The sequence below is a fragment of the Scyliorhinus torazame genome, chromosome 28, assembly GCF_047496885.1.
Source record: "Scyliorhinus torazame isolate Kashiwa2021f chromosome 28, sScyTor2.1, whole genome shotgun sequence".
Classification (NCBI taxonomy): Eukaryota; Metazoa; Chordata; class Chondrichthyes; order Carcharhiniformes; family Scyliorhinidae; genus Scyliorhinus; species Scyliorhinus torazame.
In genome coordinates, this window is record NC_092734.1 from 32,282,050 (window position 1) to 32,307,965 (window position 25,916).

The following is a 25,916-nucleotide window of genomic DNA, read 5'->3' on the forward strand; positions in this document are numbered from 1 at the left end:
GAAGTCATCAGCAGTGCTATCAAGCGGCACTTACTCAGCAATAACCTGCTCACGGACGCTCAGTTTTGGTTCCGTTAGTGTCACTCAGCTCCTGACCTCATTACAGCCTTGGTTCAAACTTAGACAAAAGAGCTGAATGGCAGAGGTGAGGTGAGAGTGACTGCCCTTGACATCAAGGCAGCGTTTGACCGAGTACGGCATCGAGGGGCCCTAGCTAAACTGGAGTCACTGGGAATCAGGGTGAAAACTCTCCGCTGGTTGGAGTCATACCTGGCCCATAGGATGATGGTTGTGGTGGTTGGAGGTCAATCATCTCAGCTCAAGTACATCACTGCAGGAGCTCCTCAGTGTAGTGTCCAAGGCCTAACCATCTGTAACTGCTTCATCAATGACCTCCCTTCCATCATGAGGTCAGAAGTGGGGAAGTTTGCGGATGACTGCATAATGTTCACGGGTCAGATAATGAAGCAGTCCATGTCCAAATGCACCAGGACCTGGACAATATTCAGGCTTGGGATGATAAGTGGCAAGTTACGTTCACGCCACACATGTGCCAGGCAATGACCATCTCCTGCAAGAGAGGATCTAACCATTGCCCCTTGACATTCACTGGCATTACCATCGCTGAATCCCCCACAATCAGCATCCTGGGGGCTACATTGATCAGAAACTGAACTGGATTAGCCATATTAATACTGTGGCTACCAGGGCAGATCAAAGGCTAGGCCAGGAATCCTACGGCGAGTAACTCACCCCCTGACCCCCCCCCCACACAGCCTGTCCACCATTTAAGGCACGAGTCAGAAGTGTAATGGAATACTCTCCACTTGCCTGGATGAGTGTAGCTCCAACAACACTCGAAGCTCAATACCATGCAGGCCAAAGCAGCCCGCTTGATTGCTCCTCCTTCCCCAAACGTTCAAACTCTCCATCACCAACTAACAGTGGCAGCCGTCTGTACCATCTACAAGATGCACTGCAGTAACTCACAAAGGTTCTTCAGGCAGCACCTTCCAAGCACACGACCACTACTATCTAGAAGGACAAGAGCAGCAGATACCTGGGGACCCGACCACCTGAATGTTCCCCTTCAACTCCCTCACCACCCTAACTTGGAAATATACCGCCACTATCTCTGGGTAAAAATCCTGCAACTCCCTCCCTAACAGCACCTGAACGACTGCAGCGGTTCAAGAAGGCAACTGATCACCACCTTCTGAAGGGCAACTAGGGATAGGCAATAAATGCTGGCCTAGCCAGCGATGCCCACATCCTGTAAATGAATACTAAAAAACAAGTTTCAGGAACATCCCCGCAGGCCCCTACCCTGTAGCACTGCACATTGGTGCCACATAAAACCTCCTTTTTTTAAAAACAAAGTACATCCCTCCACCACAGAGACCCAAGATCAACTTGCATGTCTTTGCCAACATTGGCACTCTTCCCTGGGAATCGAGTGACACCGGACAGACTTGTTCCATGCTTTATCATGTTAATTTATTGAAATTTCTATCATGTGCCTCCACACTGCAATATGGTTGATCACATGTAATCTTAACTCTTATCTAACCAAGGGTGGCACAGTGGTGCAGTGGTTAGCACTGCAGCCTATGGCGCGGAGGTCCCCGTTTCGAATCCCGGCCCTGGGTCACTGTCCGTGTGGAGTTTGCACATTCTCCCCGTGTCTGCGTGGGTTTCACCCCCCAATCCAAAGATGTGCAGGGAGGTGGATTGGTCATGCGAAATTGCCCCTGAATTGGAAAAAAATAATTGGGTACTCTAACTTTATTTTTAAAAGGCTCTATCTATCCAACTTGGTTCTGTAAGAAATAACATTTCTTAACAGAAATCTATTCATCTCTCAGCTATTACATTTTCAGTTGACCTCCAGCCTCATCCATTCTTTTTGAGGAGCTCCAGATTTCCATATTCATTTGAGAAGAAGTGCTTTCTGACAGCATCCCTGAAGTCTAGCTCTAAATTTGACATTACACCCCTTGTTCTGAAACCTTCCACAGGAGGAGATTTTCTAACTTATCAAATCCTTTAATTATCTTCAACGCTTGAACCAAATCGGCTTTAATCTTTTGCACACAAGGGATTAAAAATCTAGTCAATCGAATCTGCCTTCGTAATTTAAAATATTAACTTTTTAGGTTTTGGAAGGTGAAGCATGCAGTGACTAATGCTACTGTACAGTTCCACAAGCCCTTCCTTTCAATCATTAATACTACAAATGTGAGGTAATGCAACAAATGTGAGTTAATGCATTTTGGAAGGTCTAGTACAGGGAGGGAATATACAGTGAATGGTAGAACCCTCAAGAGTATTGACAGTCAGAGAGATCTAGGTGTACAGGTCACTGAAAGGGGCAACACAGGTGGAGAAGGTAGTCAAGAAGGCATACGCCATGCTTGCCTTCATTGGCCGGGGCATTGAGTATAAGAATTGGCAGGTCATGTTGCAGCTGTATAGAACTTAGTTAGGCCACACTTGGAGTATAGTGTTCAATTCTGGTCGCCACACTACCAGAAGGATATGGAGGTTTTAGAGAGGGTGCAGAAGAGATTTACCAGGATGTTGCCTGGTATGGAGGGCATTGGCTATGAGGAGTGGTTGAATAAACTTGGTTTGTTCTCACTGGAACGAAAGAGGTTGAGGGGCGACCTGATAGAGGTCTACAAATTTATGAGGGGCATAGACAGAGACTTTTCCCCAGGGTAGAGGGGTCAATTACTAGGGGGCATAGGTTTAAGGTGCGAGGGGCAAGGTTCAGAGGAGATGTACGAGGCAAGTTTTTTTTACACAGAGGGTAGTGGGTGCCTGGAACTCGCTGCCGGGGGGGTTGGTGGAAGCAGGGACGATAGTGACATTTCAGAGGCATCTTGACAAATACATGAATAGGATGGGAATAGAGGGATACGGACCCAGGAAGTGTAGAAGATCTTAGTTTCGACGGGCAGCATGGTCGACGCAGGCTTGGAGGGTCGAAGGGCCTGTTCCTGTGCTGTACATTTCTTTGTTCTTATTCTTTGTACAGTTCGAAAAAAGGAAAGTATATAATTGCATTAAAGCAGTTCAGAGAAGCTTCATTTGGCTCGTTCCTGGGATGAAGGTGTTATCTTGGAATTTTAGAATTTACAGTGCAGAAGGAGGGCATTCGGCCCATCGAGTCTGCACCGGCCCTTGAAAAGAGCACCCCACTTAAACCCACACATCCACCCCATCCAAGTAACCCCACCTAACTTTTTTTGGACACTAAAGGGCAATTTCACATGGCCAGTCCAACTAACCTGCACATCTTTGGACTGTGGGAGGAAACCGGAGCACCCGGAGAAAACCCACGCAGACTCGGGGAGAACGTTCAGACTCCACACACACAATGACCCAAGCCGGGAATCGAACTCTGGTCCCTGGCGCTGTGAGGCAGCAGTGCTAACCACATTCTACCGTGGCATTCCTCTTCTGTTGGGCAAGTTGGCTCTATACCCATTGGAGTTTATAAGCAATGAATGGTGATCTTATTTGAAACATATATGATTCTGAGGGGACTTTGACAGGGTGGATGCTGAGAGGATGTTTCCACCCATCGTGAAGTCCAGAACTAGGAGACACAGTTTAAAAATAAGGGGTCTGTCATTTAAGATTGACCTCTAAAGGTGGAATTCTCTTCCCCACAGAGCATCGGAGGCTGGGTCATTGAATATGTTCAACGCTGAGTTAGATTTTTGGTCAGCAAGGGAGTGGAGGGTTCTGGGGGGCTGGCAGAAAAATGAAGTTGAGGCCACAATCCGATCAGCCATGATCTTATCAAATGGTGGAGCAGACTTGAGGGGTTGAATGGCTTAGTCCTAATTCTTGTGCTCCTGTGCACATTATGGGTGTCTAATTCCAAACATCAAAAGTAGCAACAACATCTATTTATATAGCAACGTAATGTAGTAAAACGTCTCAAGGCATTTCATAGCAGTTATCAAACAAAACCTGGCACTGAGCCACATGGAGATTTCACAACAAATCAAAGCAAATGATCAAAAGCTTGCTCAAAGAGGTAAGTTTTAAGGAATGTTCTGAAGGAGAAAATAAAGGTGGAGAGGTTTAGGGAGGGAATTATAGAGCTTAGAGACCCAGCAGCTGACGATTTGTCTGCCATTGCTGGAGCGATTAAAATTGAGGATGCACAAGAGGCCAGAATTGGAGGGGTGCAGATATCTCGGAGGGTTGGGGGCTGGAAGAGGCTCCAGAAATAGAGCGGGATGAAGCTGTGGAGGAATTCGAAGAACAAAAGAATTTTAATGTCACCGTAGTGTTTAAAGAAGCTAAAATTGCTCAGCACAGGTGATGGGAGAATGATACTTGGTGTGAGTTGGGACACGGGCAGGGGAGCCTGTTGACCTCTGGTTCACAGCGAGTGGAAGATAGGCCGGCCAGGAGTGCATCAAATTGAAAAGTTAATAACTGAATGGTTTCAGCAGAGATGGAATCGAAGTTGGGCAATGCTACATAGTTGGAAATAGATTGTCTCCGTAATGGCATTGATATATGATCAGAAGCACATTTTGTACAAGTAATAGCCCCGAGGTTGTGAACGGTCTGGTCCAGCTTCAGATGGCTGTCAGGGAAAGGGATGGAGTAAATAGCTAAGGAACAGAAGTGGCAGAGTCTGAAGACGATGGCATTGGTCTTTCCAATACTTAGTTGGAGGATAGTCTGTTTGACATTCATGAGACACCGGAGGGGATAGTGTTGAGTTAGGGCTGGGTGCCATTGGTATACATTTTCTCCCGGTTTATCCATCCACTCTGTTTTCATGAGGTTAAGTCAGTGCACATCAATGTCTTGCTAGGTATCATGCTCCGTGGTTGAGCATGATTTTCACTCCACCGCTGGGAATCCTGTAAACCACTATTGGTCAAGGTCATGATTCAAACTTGTATTTTACATGCTGTTCAGCGTCACGCCATCACAAATGGTCTCTTCTTGATCCTGTGGCATTCAATGTGGCTTTCAAAATCGTAATTCATTCGGGAATAAACGCTCCGCACACTGTCTCCTTGAATAAAACGCGTTGTAACAAGAGTTGATCAGTCTCCTTGAGGAAAGGAAGAATTAGTTGCCTCGAGACCAGAGGAACTGGTAGATAGATCTCCATTATGGCAATAAGCAGGTTTTGAATGTTTCGTGCATGTTTTAGCCTGGCAGTCGGAGCATATCTGAAGAAACATCAGAAACATGTCAAAGCACATTTGCCCAGTTGGTTGCACTGAGTTGCAGAGATGATCATTTTAGCATGTGCCCTGCAGAGTTCAGCTCCCAGTCCGGTGTGCCAATTCTGCGCTCTTGAATTAGCTGCTGAATACTGGGTTAGGTTTCAAATCCAGTAATGTTCCGACACAACACGAGGCAAATACTTCAGTACATTCAATGGTGAATTCGCAAACTGTAATGCAGGAAAGTGCAATCCATCTGCATTGATCCATGAAACCTGAAGCCAGTATGAAAAGCATATGCCACTGTCCTTTCTGGGAGGTTGCCACGTAAAAAGCAATTTCTGCTCTGTCCAGCTGGCTTTGAATGCTTTCTCAGGATGTTTATCACATCCCTATTCTGCCTGTTAGGTTTCCTATGAGACCATTGTAATAATACTCTGCAATAACCCATGACAATGGCGCCATTCTCATTTGAAGAAAAGAGCTGGGAAATTGGCAGGTGTTTTGATGTTGACACTGGATATGAAATAAAGGCTTGTCGTTTGTTAATTTTCTCTGTGGCCCTTTTAGCCTGGTTTGAAAAATTACATTAAATACTACGTTAAATAGATTTAACTGAACAATGGGTTCTGTATTGGTTGAAGTGCTAATGAGCCTGCCTTTCTCTAATGATCCTGCATGACAGACTGCTCCACTTTTGGCTCTGGCTTTGGCACATCCTTAATGCTTCTTGTCATGAGTGCTGTTCACATGTTTTATTTCTGTCAGCAGTGATGGATGTTCCTTACAGGTGCACAAAGTGTGGCTTAAATAATGCATTGAGTGATATGTATTATATATATTTATTAAAAACTATGGTTCTGAGATGCATTGCTGAGCAGCAGAGACAGAAAGAGATATTCAGCCTCTCCCACAGGTAGCAGTATAGGGAGTACTGGGAGATCAGCTATTCTGGACTGCTCCCACTGTGCTCCTGATAATGACGATCGTGTTTGTCTGGCACTATCTTGAGTGATTAGATACAAACTTACGGTCTGGTACTTCCCTGTGTCTGATCTTTCAGTTCTACGTTTATTTTAATGCTTTTGCAACACTTGACGTGTTTGTACATAATGGGCTGGATTCTCCGAAATCGCGGCTGGCGCCGGGACAGAGAATCCATTTCGGCGCACAAAATCGGGACCGCCGCCGGTTCCCTGATTCTCCGGGCCCCGAAAAACGGCGTACACGGCGCCGCAAAGCACCTACCTGAGGCCATTGATGGAGGCCCGCCCTGCCATTCTCCGCCCCCGACTGGCCAAAGTCCCGATGGCGTGGATCTAATATGGTCCTGCCGGTTGGGATACTAGCGTGGTGGCTGCGGACTCAGTTCGCGGCCGCCCTGGTCGGGGGTGGGCCGACTGAAAGGCGGGGGGGGGGGGGGGGGGTGCCATGTATGCAGCCGGGCAATATTCGGGCGGGCAGTCAGGGTCGGGCGCACTCGATCGGGGATCTATTTTTAGTGTCCTGTTCCGCAGTCTGAGTCTGCCATGGAGCACAGCGTGGCTGCTGGAGGCCACCGCCATGTGCATGCGTGGCCTCCGACCCGGAAGTGTGGGGGCCCGTATCTGCAGCAAAAGCTGCTAGATTTACACCGGGTCCCTGCTAGCCCCCTGCAGGGTTAGGAATATGTGGCCCTTGTCTGGCATCTGGATTGGAGAGGGGAAGGTGTCGGACATCTACCAAGAGCTGCAGGAGGCGGAGGAAGCCCCAGTGAAGGAACTGAAGGGCAAGTGGGAGGTGGAGCTGGGTGAGGGCCTGTGGGCTGATGCCCTAGGCAGGTAAATTCCTCCTCCTCATGTGCCAGGCGCAGCTTAATTCAGTTTAAGGTGGTACATCGGGCTCACGTGACGATGGCGAGAATTAGCAAGTTCTTCGGGGTGGAGGACAGCTGTGCGAGATGTTCAGGGAGTCCAGTGAACCATGTCCATATGTTATGGGCATGCCCGGCGCTCAAAGAATTCTGGCAGGGCTTTGCGAGGGCTATGTCCAGGATTTTGGACACGCGGGTGAAGCCGAGTCCAGAAATAGCGATCTTTGGGGTGTCAGAGGATCCGGGAGTGCAGGAAGCGGAAGAGGCCGAGGTTTTGGCCTTTGCCTCCCTGGTAGCCTGGAGACGGATCTTGTTAATGTGGAGAGACTCGAAACCCCCGAGTGTGGAGACCTGGGTTAGCGACATGGCTGGGTTTCTCAGCCTGGAGCGAATAAGGTTTGCCTTGAGAGGGTCCTTGCTGGGGTTCTCCCGGCGGTGGCAACCGTTCCTTGACTTTCTAGGTGAGCGTTAAAATATCAGCAGCAGCAGCAATCTTGGGGGGGGGGGGGGGGGCTTAGATGGGGGAACTGTTTATTTAATGTATATTCTCTTTTTGCGTAATGATAACAGCCACCTAGTTTTGTTAAATATTTTCCGTTTATTTTTCTGTTATTAGTTATGTAAAGATTCTGTTTGAAAAAAGCTTTAATAAAAGCAAATTTAAAAAAAAAAAGGAATATGTGGTCCTTTCGCGCCAGTTTATCTGGTGTGACAGTCCACAGTTTTGGCGACGGCGTGGCCAAAAACAGAGAATCCAGCACAAGCTGTTTGCAGTGTTGATCGGAGATACGTTGCTTTGTAACAGGCTGAAGTAAACCGGTAGGACTTTAAGACTTTCCTCCAATATTTATAGTTAATTTAAAGCAACCTTTATGCTTTGCTTAAAAATGGAGATGCCATAAATGGTGGCATTAAAAGCCACACTTTGACATGTCACTTCTAATAGCTGTTTTTGTCGTAGATCCGTTCAAAGCAGCATCCCTTATAAAGGCGGTATTTCAAAATTAGTTTCCTTCTTATGCTTGTTACATTAAATTACATTTGGGTCACTTGACAAAATATTTTAAGTAGCTCTTCAGTGACCATAAATAATTAAATTTGCAGCTGTTACAGTTCATGTTATGTAAACTCGGGCAGTGCTTCCCAGGCTCTTTCCTGCTGTGCTCCCATTTGAATGCCTTTCACTTGGTGCAAATCTGGAGTGAAAATTGGGGTTATTGGGGGAAGAGAGAAATAGTTGTTGAGCTGTTGAGGGTGGAGGAGGATAGTTGTTGAGTAATTGCTGTGTCGCCGCTCGTGACTCCAATTGTTTGTCCAAAATTATGGATACGTGCACACACACATGACGAGCAAAAATTGCTTTCTTATGTTGATTATCACTTCCTGGCCGCCTGCTGCTGTTTACCTCTTCAAAAAAAGTTTCCAGTCCTAAAATAATGGGAAAGGAAAGTTCCCTGTTCTCCTCTAACCAGTAAATACAGATCAGAAAGGATGCGAGAACAGCCCATGGCAACTGACCAGTCAGCATTTCCCTCCTTTTGTACAGTTGCGGCCAAATAAAGCCCTGGTTAGACCACATCAGGAATACAGGCCGGGATTCTCCGACGGCGTGGGGCTGCCCCAAATTGGGAAACCCCATTGACCGGCTGGCGTAACGGAGAATCCCGCCAGCCGGTCGGGGCAGAAATGTGGCGCGGCGGGCAGAGAATCCCGGCCTGTACAGTTCTGGGCACTATACTTCAGTCAGAATATATTACCCTTGGAAGGAGTGGAGCCCATATCCCCCAGATTATTACCACAGCACCAAAGGCTAAATTAAGAGGAGAGATTGCGTAAACGAATCATGTATTCCCTGGATAGTATATCACCTGGGGAAATTTAGGAAACACTTCACAGAAATAAAAGAAGGGTAAGGGAGGATTTGATAGAGGTGTTCAAGATCACAAGGGGGCTGAACAGAGTAGATAGGGAGAGCACAGCGGGTTAAACAGCTGGCTTGTAATGCGGAACAATGCCAGCAGCGCGGGTTCAATTCCTGTACCGGCCTCGCTGAACAGGTGTTTTCACAGTAACTTCATTGAAGCCTACTTGTGACAATAAGTGATTATTATTATTATTATTAACTGTTCCTGTTTGTAAAATTATTGAGGGCGAGAGGGCACAGATTTCAAGTGCTTTGCAAAAGAAACTAATGTGATGTGAGCAAAACCTTTTTTGCACAGCCTGGAAGTGTAGTGGAGGCAAGTTCAATCCAGACATTCGAGGACATTAGGTGATTATTTATATAAAAGCAATGTGCAAGGGTACGGGGAAAAGGCAGGGGAATGACACCAAGTCAGAATGCTCATTAGGAGAACTAAGTGCTTACACGATGAACAATAGCACTTCCATGATCCAGAAGGGTGATACGAGTGTTGAACTATAAAGCAGTCAATGCTAGCTAATTAAATGAATAAATCAATGGATATTTGCTAGCCAAGAGTGTTGATGGGTATGGAGTAAGATACATTGCTTTGTAATGGATGAAGTAAAATACAGATGAACCAAGATCTCATTGAGTGATGAAACAGGTTTGTGGAACTGATACCTATGTTTCTGTGGGAAACCACTTGACCTTTGCGTGGCGCCTTTGGTAGCAAAGTAGCTCAGCTCAGTGACTGTCCATCTGAGGAGTCAACCTCAGTGACAATTCATCTTTTAGTAGATGTACACAGCAGGTGTATTGTATGTCTCGAGTTCTTTTGGAGTCTAGCATTCACTTATTTTTGCTGAAATCATTTCCAAGAGCAGATGGCTCATTGAAAAGTCTGCAGTTTGTTCTCAGGTTAACTGCAAGCCAGTTCCTTCCTTGCTAAGTCAACATAGAACTAGCTACAGTCACAGAAGCTCCACGTCGAAACTTGCTCGACATTCCTGAAGCTCTGACTAGCTGGAAACTGAGTGAATACAAACCTTTGCCTTCATGTTGGCCACATCCTCAGCCATACAGAGTGAAAACATTGAATGCACCGGCAATGAATCTTTGAGCTGTGGTTTTTTTACCTTGTGCACTACAGCAGAGCTTTCATCCTGTTGGATGATTATTTGCAATCCTTTCCTTAAGGGAAGCTTGTAGACCTGCAGTAATGTATGGCTTTTGTGCCTCCTGGATATTGTTGTGGGAAAGTATCAAGTAGAGCTCAAGGAGGAGGAAGGTATTGAGCTATCATTAATTTATAAATAAAACCCAAAATCACCTTGGTCGAAAATGCTAACAAATCGTGATCTTGGAACTGAGAGAATCCAAATAATGTCGTCAAAATCCAGGTTTGTTTCTTCGCAACATTTCATTGCATTCTTGCTCGTGAGCACTTAAAATAAGTAATTTTCTTTGAAACGTTTAAAAAAAAAATTTTTTGAATGTAACTAGCATGAAAGCAATGATCAAATTGCTGTACATTAAAATGAGTAAAATCTGGGAATAGGAGAAGGGACCAAACCCCGAACCGCATTCTTTAAGGTGATGTAAAACCTGAGCTCCAGAGAATAGGCTTAAGAGTAAGGTTATCTCCAAGGCTAGACTGTTCCCCAGGAAGTTCTTGTCTGCCTTCTGGTGCCTTACTTAGAGAGACACTGGAGGGAACGTAGACACAGGGGCTCAGTCTGAGAAAGTGGCCAACACCCGTTCCAAGGATAACTTATTCCCTCCAACAACAATATCCTAATTCATTTTGCCAGATTGCATGTTCCACTGAGCTTCTGATATATTTTCACACGCTGCTGCTATTTTTTTGTAGATTAACATACCCCTCTCTCTCTCTCTCCACAGGGTGCCTCTGAGAAGGACATTGTCCACTCTGGTCTTGCATATACCATGGAACGTTCAGCGAAGGTACGCAGATAGGACGATATGTTGTGCAAAGGGATATAGAATAGCCTATTTGGGAAGCTGTACAATCATTCCACTCATTTCTGTGATGCCATAAGAGGTTTAAAGTACCAATATTATCTTGTGAAGCATGAAATTTTGTGAGATTTTAATTCCACCTCTACTCCGCATGTCCACATGACCTTGTGTTCCATACCTGATTTAGAAAGTACCCTGCATTTATATAGTGTCTTTCATTTCCTCAAGGCATCCCAAAGACTTCACAGTTTTTTGTTTTTTTTATTAAATATTTTATTGAAAATTTTTGGTCAACCAACACAGTACATTGTGCATCCTTTACACAATATTATAACAACACAAATAACAATGACCTATTTTATAAACAAAAAATGAATAAATAATAAATAACAAAAATGAAAACTAGCCCTAATTGGCAACTGCCTTGTCACAAGTAACACTCTCCAAAAATATAATTTAACAGTCCAATATATAATTATCTGGAGCAACGACCTATACATACTATACAGTATATATTAACAACCCTGAGAGTCCTTCTGGTTCCTCCTCCCCCCCCCCCCCCCCCCCCCCCCCCGATCCTGGGCTGCTGCTGCTGCCTTCTTTTTCCCATTCCGTCTATCTTTCTGCGAGGTATTCGACGAACGGTTGCCACCGCCTGGTGAACCCTTGAGCCGACCCCCTTAGGACGAACTTAATCCGCTCTAGCTTTATAAACCCCGCCATGTCATTTATCCAGGTCTCCACCACCGGGGGCTTGGCTTCTTTCCACATTAGCAATATCCTGCGCAGGGCTACTAGGGACGCAAAGGCCAAAACATTGGCCTCTCTCGCCTCCTGCACTCCCGGCTCTTGTGCAACCCCAAATATAGCCAACCCCCAGCTTGGTTCGACCCGGACTCCTACTACTTTTGAAAGCACCTTTGTCACCCCCATCCAAAACCCCTGTAGTGCCGGGCATGACCAAAACATATGGGTATGATTCGCTGGGCTTCTCGAGCACCTCGCACACCTATCCTCCACCCCAAAAAATTTACTGAGCCGTGCTCCAGTCATATGTGCCCTGTGTAATACCTTAAACTGAATCAGGCTTAGCCTGGCACACGAGGACGACGAGTTTACCCTGCTTAGGGCATCTGCCCACAGCCCCTCCTCGATCTCCTCCCCCAGCTCTTCTTCCCATTTCCCTTTTAGTTCATCTACCATAGTCTCCCCTTCGTCCCTCATTTCCCTATATATATCTGACACCTTGCCATCCCCCACCCATGTCTTTGAGATCACTCTGTCCTGCACCTCTTGTGTCGGGAGATGCGGGAATTCCCTCACCTGTTGCCTCGCAAAAGCCCTCAGTTGCATATACCTGAATGCATTCCCTTGGGGCAACCCATATTTCTCGGTCAGCGCTCCCAGACTCGCGAACTTCCCATCCACAAACAGATCTTTCAGTTGCGTTATTCCTGCTCTTTGCCACATTCCATATCCCCCATCCATTCCCCCCGGGGCAAACCTATGGTTGTTTCTTATCAGGGACCCCCCCAAGGCTCCAGTCTTTCCCCTATGCCGTCTCCACTGTCCCCAAATCTTCAGTGTAGCCACCACCACCGGGCTTGTGGTGTAGTTGCTCGGTGAGAACGGCAATGGGGCTGTCACCATAGCCTGTAGGCTAGTCCCCCTACAGGACGCCCTCTCTAATCTCTTCCACGCCGCACCCTCCTCCTCTCCCATCCACTTACTCACCATTGAAATATTAGCGGCCCAATAATACTCACTTAGGCTCGGTAGTGCCAGCCCCCCCTATCCCTGCTACGCTGTAAGAATCCCTTCCTCACTCTCGGGGTCTTCCTGGCCCACACAAAACCCATGATGCTCTTTTCAATCCTTTTAAAAAAAGCCTTCGTGATCACCACCGGGAGGCACTGAAACACAAAGAGGAATCTCGGGAGGACCACCATCTTAACCGCCTGCACCCTCCCTGCCATTGACAGGGATACCATATCCCATCTCTTGAAATCCTCCTCCATCTGTTCCACCAACCGCGTTAAATTTAACCTATGCAATGTGCCCCAATTCTTAGCTATCTGGATCCCCAGGTAACGAAAGTCCCTTGTTACCTTCCTCAACGGTAGGTCCTCTATTTCTTTACTCTGCTCCCCTGGATGCACCACAAACAACTCACTTTTCCCCATGTTCAATTTATACCCTGAAAAATCCCCAAACTCCCCAAGTATCCGCATTATTTCTGGCATCCCCTCCGCCGGGTCCGCCACGTATAGTAGCAAATCGTCCGCATACAAAGATACCCGGTGCTCTTCTCCTCCCCTAAGTACTCCCCTCCACTTCTTGGAACCCCTCAACGCTATCGCCAGGGGCTCAATCGCCAGTGCAAACAATAATGGGGACAGAGGGCATCCCTGCCTTGTCCCTCTATGGAGCCGAAAATATGCAGATCCCCGTCCATTCGTGACCACGCTCGCCTTGGGGCCCTATACAACAGCTGCACCCATCTAACATACCCCTCTCCAAAACCAAATCTCCTCAACACCTCCCACAAATAATCCCACTCCACTCTATCAAATGCTTTCTCGGCATCCATCGCCACTACTATCTCCGTTTCTCCCTCTGGTGGGGCCATCATCATTACCCCTAACAACCTCCGTATATTCGTGTTCAGCTGTCTCCCCTTCACAAACCCAGTTTGGTCCTCGTGGACCACCCCCGGGACACATTCCTCTATTCTCATTGCCATTACCTTGGCCAGGATCTTGGCATCTACATTTAGGAGGGAAATAGGTCGACAGGACCCGCATTGTAGCGGGTCCTTTTCCTTCTTTAAGAGAAGCGATATCGTTGCTTCAGACATAGTCGGGGGCAGTTGTCCCCTTTCCTTTGCCTCATTAAAGGTCCTCGTCAGTACCGGGGCGAGCAAGTCCACATATTTTCTGTAGAATTCGACTGGGAATCCATCCGGTCCCGGGGCCTTTCCCGCCTGCATGCTCCTAATTCCTTTCACCACTTCTTCTACCTCGATCTGTGCTCCCAGTCCCACCCTTTCCTGCTCTTCCACCTTGGGAAATTCCAGCCGATCCAAGAAGCCCATCATTCTCTCCCTCCCATCCGGGGGTTGAGCTTCATATAATTTTTTTATAAAATGTCTTGAACACTCCATTCACTCTCTCCGCTCCCCACTCCATCTCTCCTTCCTCATCCCTCACTCCCCCTATTTCCCTCGCTGCTCCCCTTTTCCTCAATTGGTGTGCCAGCAACCTGCTCGCCTTCTCCCCATATTCGTACTGTACACCCTGTGCCTTCCTCCATTGTGCCTCTGCAGTGCCTGTAGTCAGCAAGTCAAATTCTACATGTAGCCTTTGCCTTTCCCTGTACAGTCCCTCCTCAGGTGCTTCCGCATATTGTCTGTCCACCCTCAAAAGTTCTTGCAGCAACCGCTCCCGTTCCTTACTCTCCTGCTTCCCTTTATGTGCCCTTATTGATATCAGCTCCCCTCTAACCATCGCCTTCAACGCCTCCCAGACCACTCCCACATGGACCTCCCCATTATCATTGAGTTCCAAGTACTTTTAAATGCACCCCCTCACCCTTAGACACACCCCCTCATCTGCCATTAGTCCCATGTCCATTCTCCAGGGTGGGCGCCCTCCTGTTTCCTCCCCTATCTCCAAGTCCACCCAGTGTGGAGCGTGATCCGAAATGGCTATAGCCGTATACTCCGTTCCCCTCACCTTCGGGATCAATGCCCTACCCAGCACAAAAAAGTCTATTCGCGAGTAGACTTTATGGACATAGGAGAAAAACGAGAACTCCTTACTCCTAGGTCTGCTAAATCTCCACGGGTCTACACCTCCCATCTGCTCCATAAAATCTTTAAGTACCTTGGCTGCTGCCGGCCTCCTTCCAGTCCTGGACTTCGACCTATCCAGCCCTGGTTCCAACACTGTATTAAAATCTCCCCCCATTATCAGCTTTCCCATCTCTAGGTCCGGAATGCGTCCTAGCATCCGCCTCATAAAATTGGCATCATCCCAGTTCGGGGCATATACGTTTACCAAAACCACCGTCTCCCCCTGTAGTTTGCCACTCACCATCACGTATCTGCCCCCGTTATCCGCCACTATAGTCTTTGCCTCGAACATTACCCGCTTCCCCACTAATATAGCCACCCCCCTGTTTTTCGCATCTAGCCCCGAATGGAACACCTGCCCCACCCATCCTTTGCGTAGCCTAACCTGGTCTATCAGTTTCAGGTGCGTTTCCTGTAACATAACCACATCTGCCTTAAGTTTCTTAAGGTGTGCGAGTACCCGTGCCCTCTTTATCGGCCCGTTCAGCCCTCTCACGTTCCACGTGATCAGCCGAGTTGGGGGGCTTCCTACTCCCCCCCCCCCTTGTCGATTAGCCATCACCTTTTTCCAGCTCCTCACCCGGTTCCCACGCAGCTGTATCTCCCCCAGGCGATGCCCCCCCGCCCATCCTCTCCCATACCAGCTCCCCCCTCTCCCCAGCAGCAGCAACCCAGTAATTCCCCCCTCCCACCCCCCCCCGCTAGATCCCCCGCTAGCGTAATTACTCCCCCCATGTTGCTCCCAGAAGTCAGCAAACTCTGGCTGACCTCGGCTTCCCCCCGTGACCTCGGCTCGCACCGTGCGACGCCCCCTCCTTCCTGCTTCTCTATTCCCGCCATGATTATCATAGCGCGGGAACCAAGCCCGCGCTTCTCCCTTGGCCCCGCCCCCAGTGGCCAACGCCCCATCTCCTCCACCTCCCCTCCTCCCCCCATCACCACCTGTGGGAGAGAGAAAAGTTACCACATCGCAGGATTAGTACATAAAACCCCTCTTTGCCCCCCACATTCGCCCCACCACTTTGTTTGAACGTTCTTTTTAATAACCCGCTCATTCCAATTTTTCTTCCACAATAAAAGTCCACGCTTCATCCGCCGTCTCAAAGTAGTGGTGCCTCCCTCGATATGTGACCCACAGTCTTGCCGGTTGCAGCATTCCAAATTTTATCTTCTTTTTATGAAGCACCGCCTTGGCCCGATTAAAGCTCGCCCTCCTTCTCGCCACCTCCGCACTCCAGTCTTGATAAACGCGGATCACCACGTTCTCCCATTTACTGCTCCGAGTTTTCTTCGCCCATCTAAGGACCATTTCTCTATCCTTAAAACGGAGGAATCTCACCACTATGGCTCTGGGAATTTCTCCTGCTCTCGGTCCTCGCGCCATCACTCGGTATGCTCCCTCCACCTCCAACGGACCCGCCGGGGCCTCCGCTCCCATTAACGAGTGCAGCATCGTGCTCACATATGCCCCGACGTCCGCTCCCTCCACACCTTCAGGAAGACCAAGAATCCTCAGGTTGTTCCTCCTTGCGTTGTTTTCCAGTGCCTCCAACCTTTCCACACATCGTTTCTGATGTGCCTCCTGCGTCTCCGTCTTCACCACCAGGCCCTGTATATCGTCCTCATTCTCGGCTGCCTTTGCCTTCACGACCCGAAGCTCCCGCTCCTGGGTCTTTTGTTCCTCCTTTAGCCCTTCGATCGCCTGTAGTATCGGGGCCAACAGCTCTTTCTTCATTTCCTTTTTGATCTCTTCCACACAGCATTTCAAGAACTCTTGTTGTTCAGGGCCCCATGTTAAACTGCCACCTTCCGACGCCATCTTGGTTTTTGCTTGCCTTCCTTGCCGCTGTTCTAAAGGATCCACTGCAATCTGGCCACTCTCTCCTCCTTTTTCCATCCGTATCCAGGGGGGATTCCCTTCTGGTTTACCGCACAGTGTTTTTAGCCGTCAAAATTGCCGTTGGGGCTCCTATCAAGAGCCCAAAAGTCCGTTTCACAGGGAGCTGCCGAAACGTGCGACTCAGCTGGTCATCGCCGCACCTGGAAGTCCAAGACTTCACAGTTAATGGCAAACTTTATTGAAGCATAGTCACTGCTATGTAGGTACATCTGACAGCTGATTTGCAGACAGCAAGATCCCACAAAGAGCTAGATGACCCATTGCCTCCACCCGAACTGGAATGCGGTGCCTTAGTTGCATAGAATTACCGAGATTGGCCCCATTTCTGTGCTGTACATTCAGCCCATCCAGTCAGCTGGGGTATGTGCTCCTCCCATCCTTCCTCAACCAACTCTGAGCATGAGCTTACATTCCATACTCTCTGATATACTTGCCCACCTTCCCCTTAAATTCATCGGTTGTATTTATCTCATCGGTTGTATTTATCTCACTCCACATTCTCACCACATGCTAGGCAAAGAACCTCCTTCTGATTTCCCTGTTTAATTTTTTGTTGACTGTCATCAATTGATGGCCTCTAGTTTTACTCTTCTCCATGAATGAACACACATTCTGTCTACTCCATCAAAGCCTTTCATAATCTTAAAAACCACTATTAAGTCAGCTTTCTCTTTTCAAGAGAAAATAGATCTAGCGTGTTCATTCGCTCCTGTTAGTCTACCCCCATATTTCTGGTATCATTCTTGTAAATCTGTTTTGCACCCACTCCAGTGGCTCCATTTCCAGTTTATAATATGGTAACTGTACTCCAAACGTGTCTAACCAGGGTTCAATATGTGTTCCGCTTAATGTGTATACTTTTCTATCCCTCTAGAAACAAGCCCTTGTGTTTGGCTTGCTTTTTTTTTTTAAATGGCTATATTGACATGTGTCGCTACTTAGTGATCTGTGTTATTTGTACTTCCAGATTTTTGTTCCTCTACCTCATTTTTATTCTTTTCCAAGTATGGGAATATGCAAATTCCTTTTCTCATCAGAATGTAATACTTACCTGTGGTGAAATTCATTTTGCTGATTAATGTAAATTATTTGTCATGATCCCTACAGAGATTGATAACTTTTAAAAAAGGGTTTCCAGTGCCTGGCTGAATCACATAGCAAGGTTTCAAGTTTTAAGACTTTTACAGGGACAAAAGCAAAATTGACTAATGGCAATTTAGTAGACAACTTGTATTATAAACTACAGAAAAAGTCCCTATTTAACTTTTAATATGACAAAGAACACTGCCTTGGTTATGTAGTACACTGTCACTTAAGTTCTCCAGAAATCTGTCCTAAGTTATTCTTCGTTCCTGGGGACTTGCTTTCTTTTGTTTTTCCAAACTGGTGACTTCGAATTCCAGAACTGACTGCCACTGTGAGGATTGCACTGGAGATTTCTTCTTTCTATCCAAGCTAGGCGAATATTCCAGCCTCCTTTTAAATCCATACAAACTCAGGCTCTTTAATCTAAGCATGAGCTCTTACTGTGTTCTGCCTGGCGAACAAAAGAGTTTCCTCTGCTTCAGGCACATCTCCTGCCCTCTCAGGCTGCCGAGTCTGACTTGTGTCTGAAAATTCCAGGGATATCTTAGAAACCCTGTAACCCAAAACAGCAATGGCTTTCCCTTGCCAAAGCTAATCTCCACTGCAATGTGAATCACACGGGCCTTGTATCCAGGTAGAAATGTTAATTGGCTATCTTCTAGACCCTCAACTCTATTCTGTCTGTAATTAAACAGAGTTTAAAGCGTATATATTTATGAAATTTGACATTCCTAACACCTCCCTGTGAGAGTCGGCACAACTGCTATTACAATTGTCTACAGGTATGAACATCTTGCACCATCTTCCCTTTCACCTTTAACAACCAAGCCACTTAGGCTGATTGTCGGACAGAATTCAGAATGTTACATGACTGCCCCACCCCCTAATTTTACCTTAAATTTAAAAATCAGTCCCAAAACATAACCTTAATAATGTTGCTTAATAATGTTGTATTTGTAACTTTATGAATAACAGTGATCCAAGCATTTGTCTTTGTGGGCCACACTTTCCGCCTTCTGTCACCCTGAATAGCTGTCCTTTACTCCTCCTCTCCGTTTGTGCAGGCAAGAAGATGTCCACTCATCTCACCGCATCTCAATAAATTTCCTAGCTGAAAGTTGGGACTTCCATCAATGCAACATTCCTTCAAATAATAATAAATAATAATAATCGCTTATTGTCACAAGTAGGCTACAATGAAGTTACTGTGAAAAGCCCCTAGTCGGCACATTCCGGCGCCTGTTCGGGGAGGCTGGTACGGGAATTGAACCCGCGCTGCTGGTCTTGTTCTGCATTACAAGCCAGCTGTTTAGCCCACTGTGCTAAACCAGCCTGTCAGTGTTCAGTGCTGCACTGAAGTCTCCGAATCGGGGCTTAATTCATAACCTTCTGACTCCGTGGCTCAAATGCTCTCATAATGCCAGATCTCCCTTTATGCTCCTTAACTGAGGTTTGTGCCACAATATGGCAAATGGTGCAGCATATGGGTGTGGTGACAAATTATGTTCAGTCTATTCACGCACATCTAAAAAATTTATCCTGTGTAATAGCGTGAGAAACACTGGGTTGAGTGCTCTCAGACATTGCATACCGCCCTTGCCTCTGGCAGTATGACTGTGTTGCATTCACAAAAACTACCTGTCTCTCCTGAAAATTCACATAATATAATAACTGGCCCCACAAGACATGATTTTCTGCTTACTTTACTTCATTGAAGCCTACTTGTGACAATAAGCAATTATTATTATTATTCATACTTAGCCCATGAACTGTATTTAAATAATGGCTTTTTGTCTTCCAACTTTTAAACTTCACTGCTTTTCTGAGGGAGTGCAGCACTGCCAAGGGAACTATCTTTTGGATGGAATATTTAATCAAGGCCTCAGCTACTATCCTGGTGTCCTGTGCCGTAGTTATCCCTAAACAGACTCCGCTAAATCAGATTGTTTATCATTTATTTAGTTGCTGTTTGTAGAACACGGTAGCATAGTGGTGAACACAGCAGCATAGCGGTTAGCACTGTGGCTTCATAGCACCAGGGTCCCAGGTTCGATTCCCTGCTGGGTCACTGTCTGTGCCGAATCTGCACGTTCTCCCCGTGTCTGCGTGGGTTTCCTCCGGGTGCTCCGGTTTCCTCCCACAGTCCAAAGACGTGCAGGTTAAGTGGATTGGCCATGCTAAATTGCCCTTAGTATCCAAAAAGGTTAGGAGGGGTTATTGGGTTAGGGGGATAGGGTAGAAGTGAGGGCTAAAGTGGGTCGGCGCAGACTCGATGGGCCGAATGGCCTCCTTCTGCACTGTTATGCTCTTATGTTCTAAACCTTGTGCACAAATTGGTTGTTGTTCTCCCCACCTTACAATAGTGGTTACACAAAGTACCAACTTGGTTGTGAAGCACTTTGGAGCATCCTGACTATAAACGGTGCTATATAATTGCAAGTCCCCTTAACGTAGAACTGCACCTAATTTTAAATTAAACCGATATCTCTTCTGGATTGAGTATCTACATTTCTGGCCAGCAAAATTTTTTTTACAAAGCCAGTGTACATTTCTTTCACTGCTGCAGTTTAACATTTGAGGGCTATGTATGAACATATAAAATAGGATACGCAGGCTATTCGGCCCCTCGAGTCACCTCCACCAGTCGATAAGATCATGTCTGATCTGTTCGTGTTGCAAGATCTACATTCTCTTCTACTCCCAATAACCTTTGGTTCCTTTGTCGAACAGGAATCCATCCACCTCTCTCTGCCTTAAAAATATTCAATGACCCTGTTTCCACCGCCTACTGAGGCAAAGAGTTCCAAACTCGGAAAACCCTCTGAGAGAAAAGATTTCCCCAATCCTGTCTATCCAGTGGGGAACCACGTTCTCTGGGATTGAAAGTTTGAGAATGGGAGTAACGTCATTCGCAATAACTGTCCAGCGCTGCTACTGAAACCACTGCAAGGAGTGGAGGAGTGGGGGGGTGATACTGGAGTCATTAGATACGCACCCTCTAATTAATTTTCACCAAACCAAATGCCGCAAGTGGAGGCATGATATTGTGTACAGTTCTGGTCACCGCATTATAGGAAGGACGTGGAGGCTTTGGAGCGGGTGCAGAGGAGATTTACCAGGATGTTGCCTGGTATGGAGGGAAAATCTTATGAGGAAAGGCTGACGGACTTGAGGTTGTTTTCGTTGGAGAGAAGAAGGTTAAGAGGAGACTTAATAGAGGCATACAAAATGATCAGGGGGTTAGATAGGGTGGACAGTGAGAGCCTTCTCCCGCGGATGGATATGGCTGGCACGAGGGGACATAACTTTAAACTGAGGGGTAATAGATATAGGACAGAGGTCAGAGGTAGGTTCTTTACGCAAAGAGTAGTGAGGCCGTGGAATGCCCTACCTGCTACAGTAGTGAACTCGCCAACATTGAGGGCATTTAAAAGTTTATTGGATAAACATATGGATGATAATGGCATAGTGTAGGTTAGATGGCTTTTGTTTCGGTGCAACATCGTGGGCCGAAGGGCCTGTACTGCGCTGTATTGTTCTATGTTCTATGATCCTCCATTTGCGAGCACCCTGCCTTGTTTAAGAATGTACTAACCCTGTTATTACCCTGAAATTCGATTTCCGTGAGTGCAGCCAATCTAGGAATCATGTCAGCATATCAAATAATACTAATCTTTATTATTGTCACAAGTAGGCTTTAATTAACATTGCAACGTTACTGTGAAGATCCCCTCGTCGCCACACTCCGGCACCTGTTTAGGTACACTGAGGGAGAATTCAGAATGCCCAATTCACCTAACAGCACTTCTTTTGGGACTGAGGGGAAAACCGGAGCACCCGGAGGAAACCCAAGCAGACACGGGGGGAAAGTGCAGACTCTGCACAGACAGTGACCCAAGCCGAGATTGAACCTGGGATCCTGGTGCTGTGAAGCAACGGTGCTAACCACTGTGCTACCATGCCGCCCACATCCTGCCTCCTATTGGATTTTGGGGTGAAGCTGTGTCAGTACGATATCTTCCCGTACCAGCCTCCCCGAACAGGCTCTGGAATGTGGCGACTAGGGGCTTTTCACAGTAACTTCATTGAAGCCTACTTGTGACAATAAGCGATTTTCATTTCATTTCTTAAGCCATAAGTGTCACCTTGATGCCTGCAGGCTATCCATACCCTGTAAATCTCCCGTGACTCTCCTCCTGTAGTCTGTTCGGTTTCTGATTAATTTCAAAAATTATATCTATTCGTCTTTCCTGGGTCTGTTCTTAATGCTGCTCCCTCACAAAATAAAAAATCAAGAGAGGCTCCACTTCAACAGTTAATTTGTAATCGTGCTCAAGATAAAATGCCTTTTAATTACACCCTTTTGAATCTGACTTCCTTTGAAATCAGGGGATTGATGAAGCACTCTGGTGTGCATTCTTAAAATTGTTTTATGTTTCATTATATGTGACCTGTTGAGCATCCATGTCTTATAAAGACATAAGAAAGAGAGTTACATTCCCAACACTAGTGGCTGGGGCTTCCACAGCAACTCACTAGACTACCAGCGGAGACTGCTCGTCCAGAATCTGCCACACCATTAGCCAAGACTATGCAAACATAAATAACACGTCTTGACGGTACTGGCCATTTTGATGGCCTCCTTGCACGAAATTTGCTTAATGGTGAAGTTACTTGACAGGCTATTGAAAACAGCCAGCAAACTGTAAACTTGGCGTGCCCTCGTGTCCACCCAGCCTTGCCGCGAGAACAAAGAATGCTTCACCATGCCTGACTTGCTGAACGATCATGTGGCTCTTCTTCCAAATCACTCATGCCTGTTGATCATCAAACGCTGAGCTATTCAAATTTTAAGTGGAAAGTTCTGCTTTGCAGAAGGACTCCTCTGCCCTGGATTGTGAGCTGTGTGCTGGTAAAACAAGTGCACCTCTGTCTTGCAACATCTTTCCTTTTTCTGAAGTCTCTGTTTTGTGCTATGAATTGGTATTTGACTGTGGGAATCACAGTGCAGCCAAACATTTTTAAAGCTGTGTTGCACTTGGAGAAAAATGGCCTTGCTCTTTTCTCCCCCCTGAGTTTTATTCTGTCCTCGATCAATATCCTTGCACATGCACTTGCGCGCAGGTCACTGGACAGTGGGCTGGGGCCTTGCCAGGCAGTCTGGACTATGCAAGTATTTGGACATCAGGGTGCAGGTAAGGTTGAGGTCAGCCTTTGTGACTTTCAGCGTTCAGTAACCTGCCAGTGCTCACCATTTTGAATGGATGTTTAGAAAGGCTTGTAGGGTGATGTCACAGCTGTAGAACTGTGAGGGGCAAAAAGAGTCAAAATTTAAGGATGCATTCATTCCTTTGTAATTTTATTTTTCTCTCTGTTACAGCAAATCATGCGCACCGGGATGAAGTATGACCTGGGCCTGGATTTGAGAACAGCTGCCTATGTCAACGCTATCGAGAAAGTCTTCAAGGTGTATAATGAGGCTGGCCTGACCTTCACATAGAGTGGGCACCGTCCCGTCCTTTCCAAACCCCCTCTCGCCCTTCCCCCAGCCTGACATATCAAACGTTTACATATAATAGCGGAATATTCTTTTCCTTTTTACTTTTTAAACCATTGGAACACTAATTCTCCAATAGAAGCTGCCAGAGTTGGTCAATAGGTTGAATAATTAATTAACGTAACCCACAAGTCAAGAATTAAGGCTTACAGAAAATCTTTATGATCTCGCACTGCTGGCAGGTGGGAACCATGTTTCATGAAGGGAGGATCCTTTCACTGTGTTGCATCCAATTTGTGGTCCCCGACTTGCAAATCCTTAGTTTAATTAAATTGACACATGTTCTCACTGAGGGAGGTTCTGGAAGCCCGCTTGCTGTCTGGTGGTAGGAAATTTCAGCAGTGTATTTGGTCACAATCCTCAAACAGAAAGGGTTTCATCAAGGGATTGCAATTTGTCTTTACTGAGTCTGACTGTTCCAATTTGTCTGCAAGTTCTCTGTACCACACCTGTCAAAATTGTATAATTTAGGGTGCTGACGTGCACATAGCAAAAAAGAACAGTATTGCTTAGGGGCAGTCAAATCTTAATAAATTGCACCGTGTTTTTTCAATTGGTATACTATAATTCATATTTGATGGGAGTTATTTTCTTTAACATGTTGAAAGTGGGGATTCTGCAATTGGCCCAAGTGCTCCTGAGCGTCAGAGCTTTAACATCAGATAGATTCACCTTCCAAACTGCGGTTCATTGGCCCTGCTACCAAGTTCACCCGTGGAAAGCTGGACGGCGCTTTCTGTGGAAACTTGCACATGAAGAGTGACAGCTTGGGCAAGCGTGTGGGCTGTCGCCAGGAGTCACTAAGCTCAGGAGGGGGTAGATATGCTTGAGGCAGCACAGCGAGACTGTAATAACAGCTGATCATGGTTGGTGTCCTGTTTACTTAAAGTGCATGCAACTTGCCACCAAGCCATATGCAAACAGGGCAACCTTGTCAGAAAAGAAAATCAGGCCAGCAAAAATATTCATGGACAACAGGATGAGAGTGCGGACACGCACAGGAAATTAATTTCTAGAGTAAAACTAACTTTTTCCTATCTGCCATCTGCCATGTTTTGCATTTCCTTTGTCAATCCATTTGTTTAACAAATATGGCACTGTGGTTCATACCACTTTTACATTGTAGCACAGTAACCTCACTCTTCTGGTTTCAGAGGAACAGTGGTGCAGTGCAGTTATGTTTCTGAGTAATCTGCCGCATCAGTGGAGGCCCTGAGTACAGTTTTATACCAGGAACCTGTATGTGTATCGGCCTGACATTAGAAGGGGAGGGTGGGTGCCTTGAACAGAAATAAAAACTGGCAATCATGACTTTTAAATAACTTGTGCAGCTGCATTTTTTCATATTAATGTTAATCCACCCTCCATTGTGCATAGGGCAGAACACCCAAGACAATTTTAGAAGCAATTTTACTCGTAAAACCATCATTGATCTCCACATTTTAAAAAAAAACACTTTTCTCTCTCGGGTAGAATTTTCATTTAAAACTACAAAGTCAGAGGACGTGACTTTTTCAATTTACATTTATTCCTAAAACTCTTATTTGTATGTTTCCTATGTGCTTTGGAGGTCAAACATGACTCCCTCACTTCATGCGGCAATTAGGACAGTGAGGACATTGAATTCTGTAAGCCTTATTAGCAGCCTTCTGCTGTCTTTCCTCAAAGTTCACTTCAATCCTGCCTCAAACACTTTGAATAGGTGTGTAAACGTTGTTGATGTTTTTGAAAATAAAGTCCAATCCCTTCTTAGCAGATGTCTTGTATGGTAAACCCTGTTAGAGTGGCTTCAAGTCTTCAGCTTGAGTACAAGCAAGTAAAGTCAAAGGGACATTGGCACCTTGTGACTGACTTGAATTACATGGCGTATTGCAATGATGTTTTTGCAGATTACAAAGGCAAACCACCAGTATATCTGATCTTGTAAACTTGCCGGTTAGATTTGCGTCAATGCACTTTTCACAGTAGTAACCAAGTTGCTTTAAGCTGCTCAGATCTATTTGGAAGATCGGTGGCTCAAGACTGCAGGATACTGGTTATGTCGCCCATCTCCTGCGGACGTTTTGCAGCAAGTTTCTTCCCCTTCCATTCCCCCCTCTATCTCGATCTCATGAGGCCTTGGTAAATGTTCAGAATGGAATTGCATATGACAAAGAGACACCGGAAGAACGTGTTTCATATTTCTGTAGGATTAAGCATGTCAGGTTTGTCAGCCTTTCGCTTTGGCCCTTCTGGGTGCAATGCCAAGCCAGATGACCCTTTTTTTTTAAACCGCAGCCTTGTGTTCTTTTCTACATTCTTTGTAATTGCGTGAAGGCGAATTGACAGATTATTAAACTTTTGACATTTCCGAAGCGTCGATGCATTATCACTAAGTTCTCCTTCAGTAACCCTCCCTTTTGCTTTGGTGATGTTGTGTGAAGTTAGTCATGCTACCCACTTTCTTCCATCTGTGGCCCACTATGGTCACAAGTCATTGGTCGTCGAGCATTTCTGAGTTAGTCTTCACCATTCAAACATTATTTGAGCCAGGTTCAACCAAATACTCGGGTATATAATTTTAAAACTGATT

General features: G+C 46.2%; 1 protein-coding gene across 1 annotated transcript in view; it reads left to right on the top strand.

The window, feature by feature from the left end:
* LOC140403667 (glutamate dehydrogenase 1, mitochondrial) overlaps positions 1-25,693 on the top strand; it is a 75,718-nt gene extending 50,025 nt beyond the window's left edge. The window contains exons 9-10 of the mRNA XM_072491827.1: positions 10,871-10,933; positions 23,168-25,693. Coding sequence (XP_072347928.1) covers positions 10,871-10,933; positions 23,168-23,287 — 183 coding nt within the window. The 3' untranslated portion in view covers positions 23,288-25,693. The remainder of the gene's footprint in view (positions 1-10,870; positions 10,934-23,167) is intronic.
* The last annotated feature ends 223 nt before the right edge of the window (positions 25,694-25,916 follow it).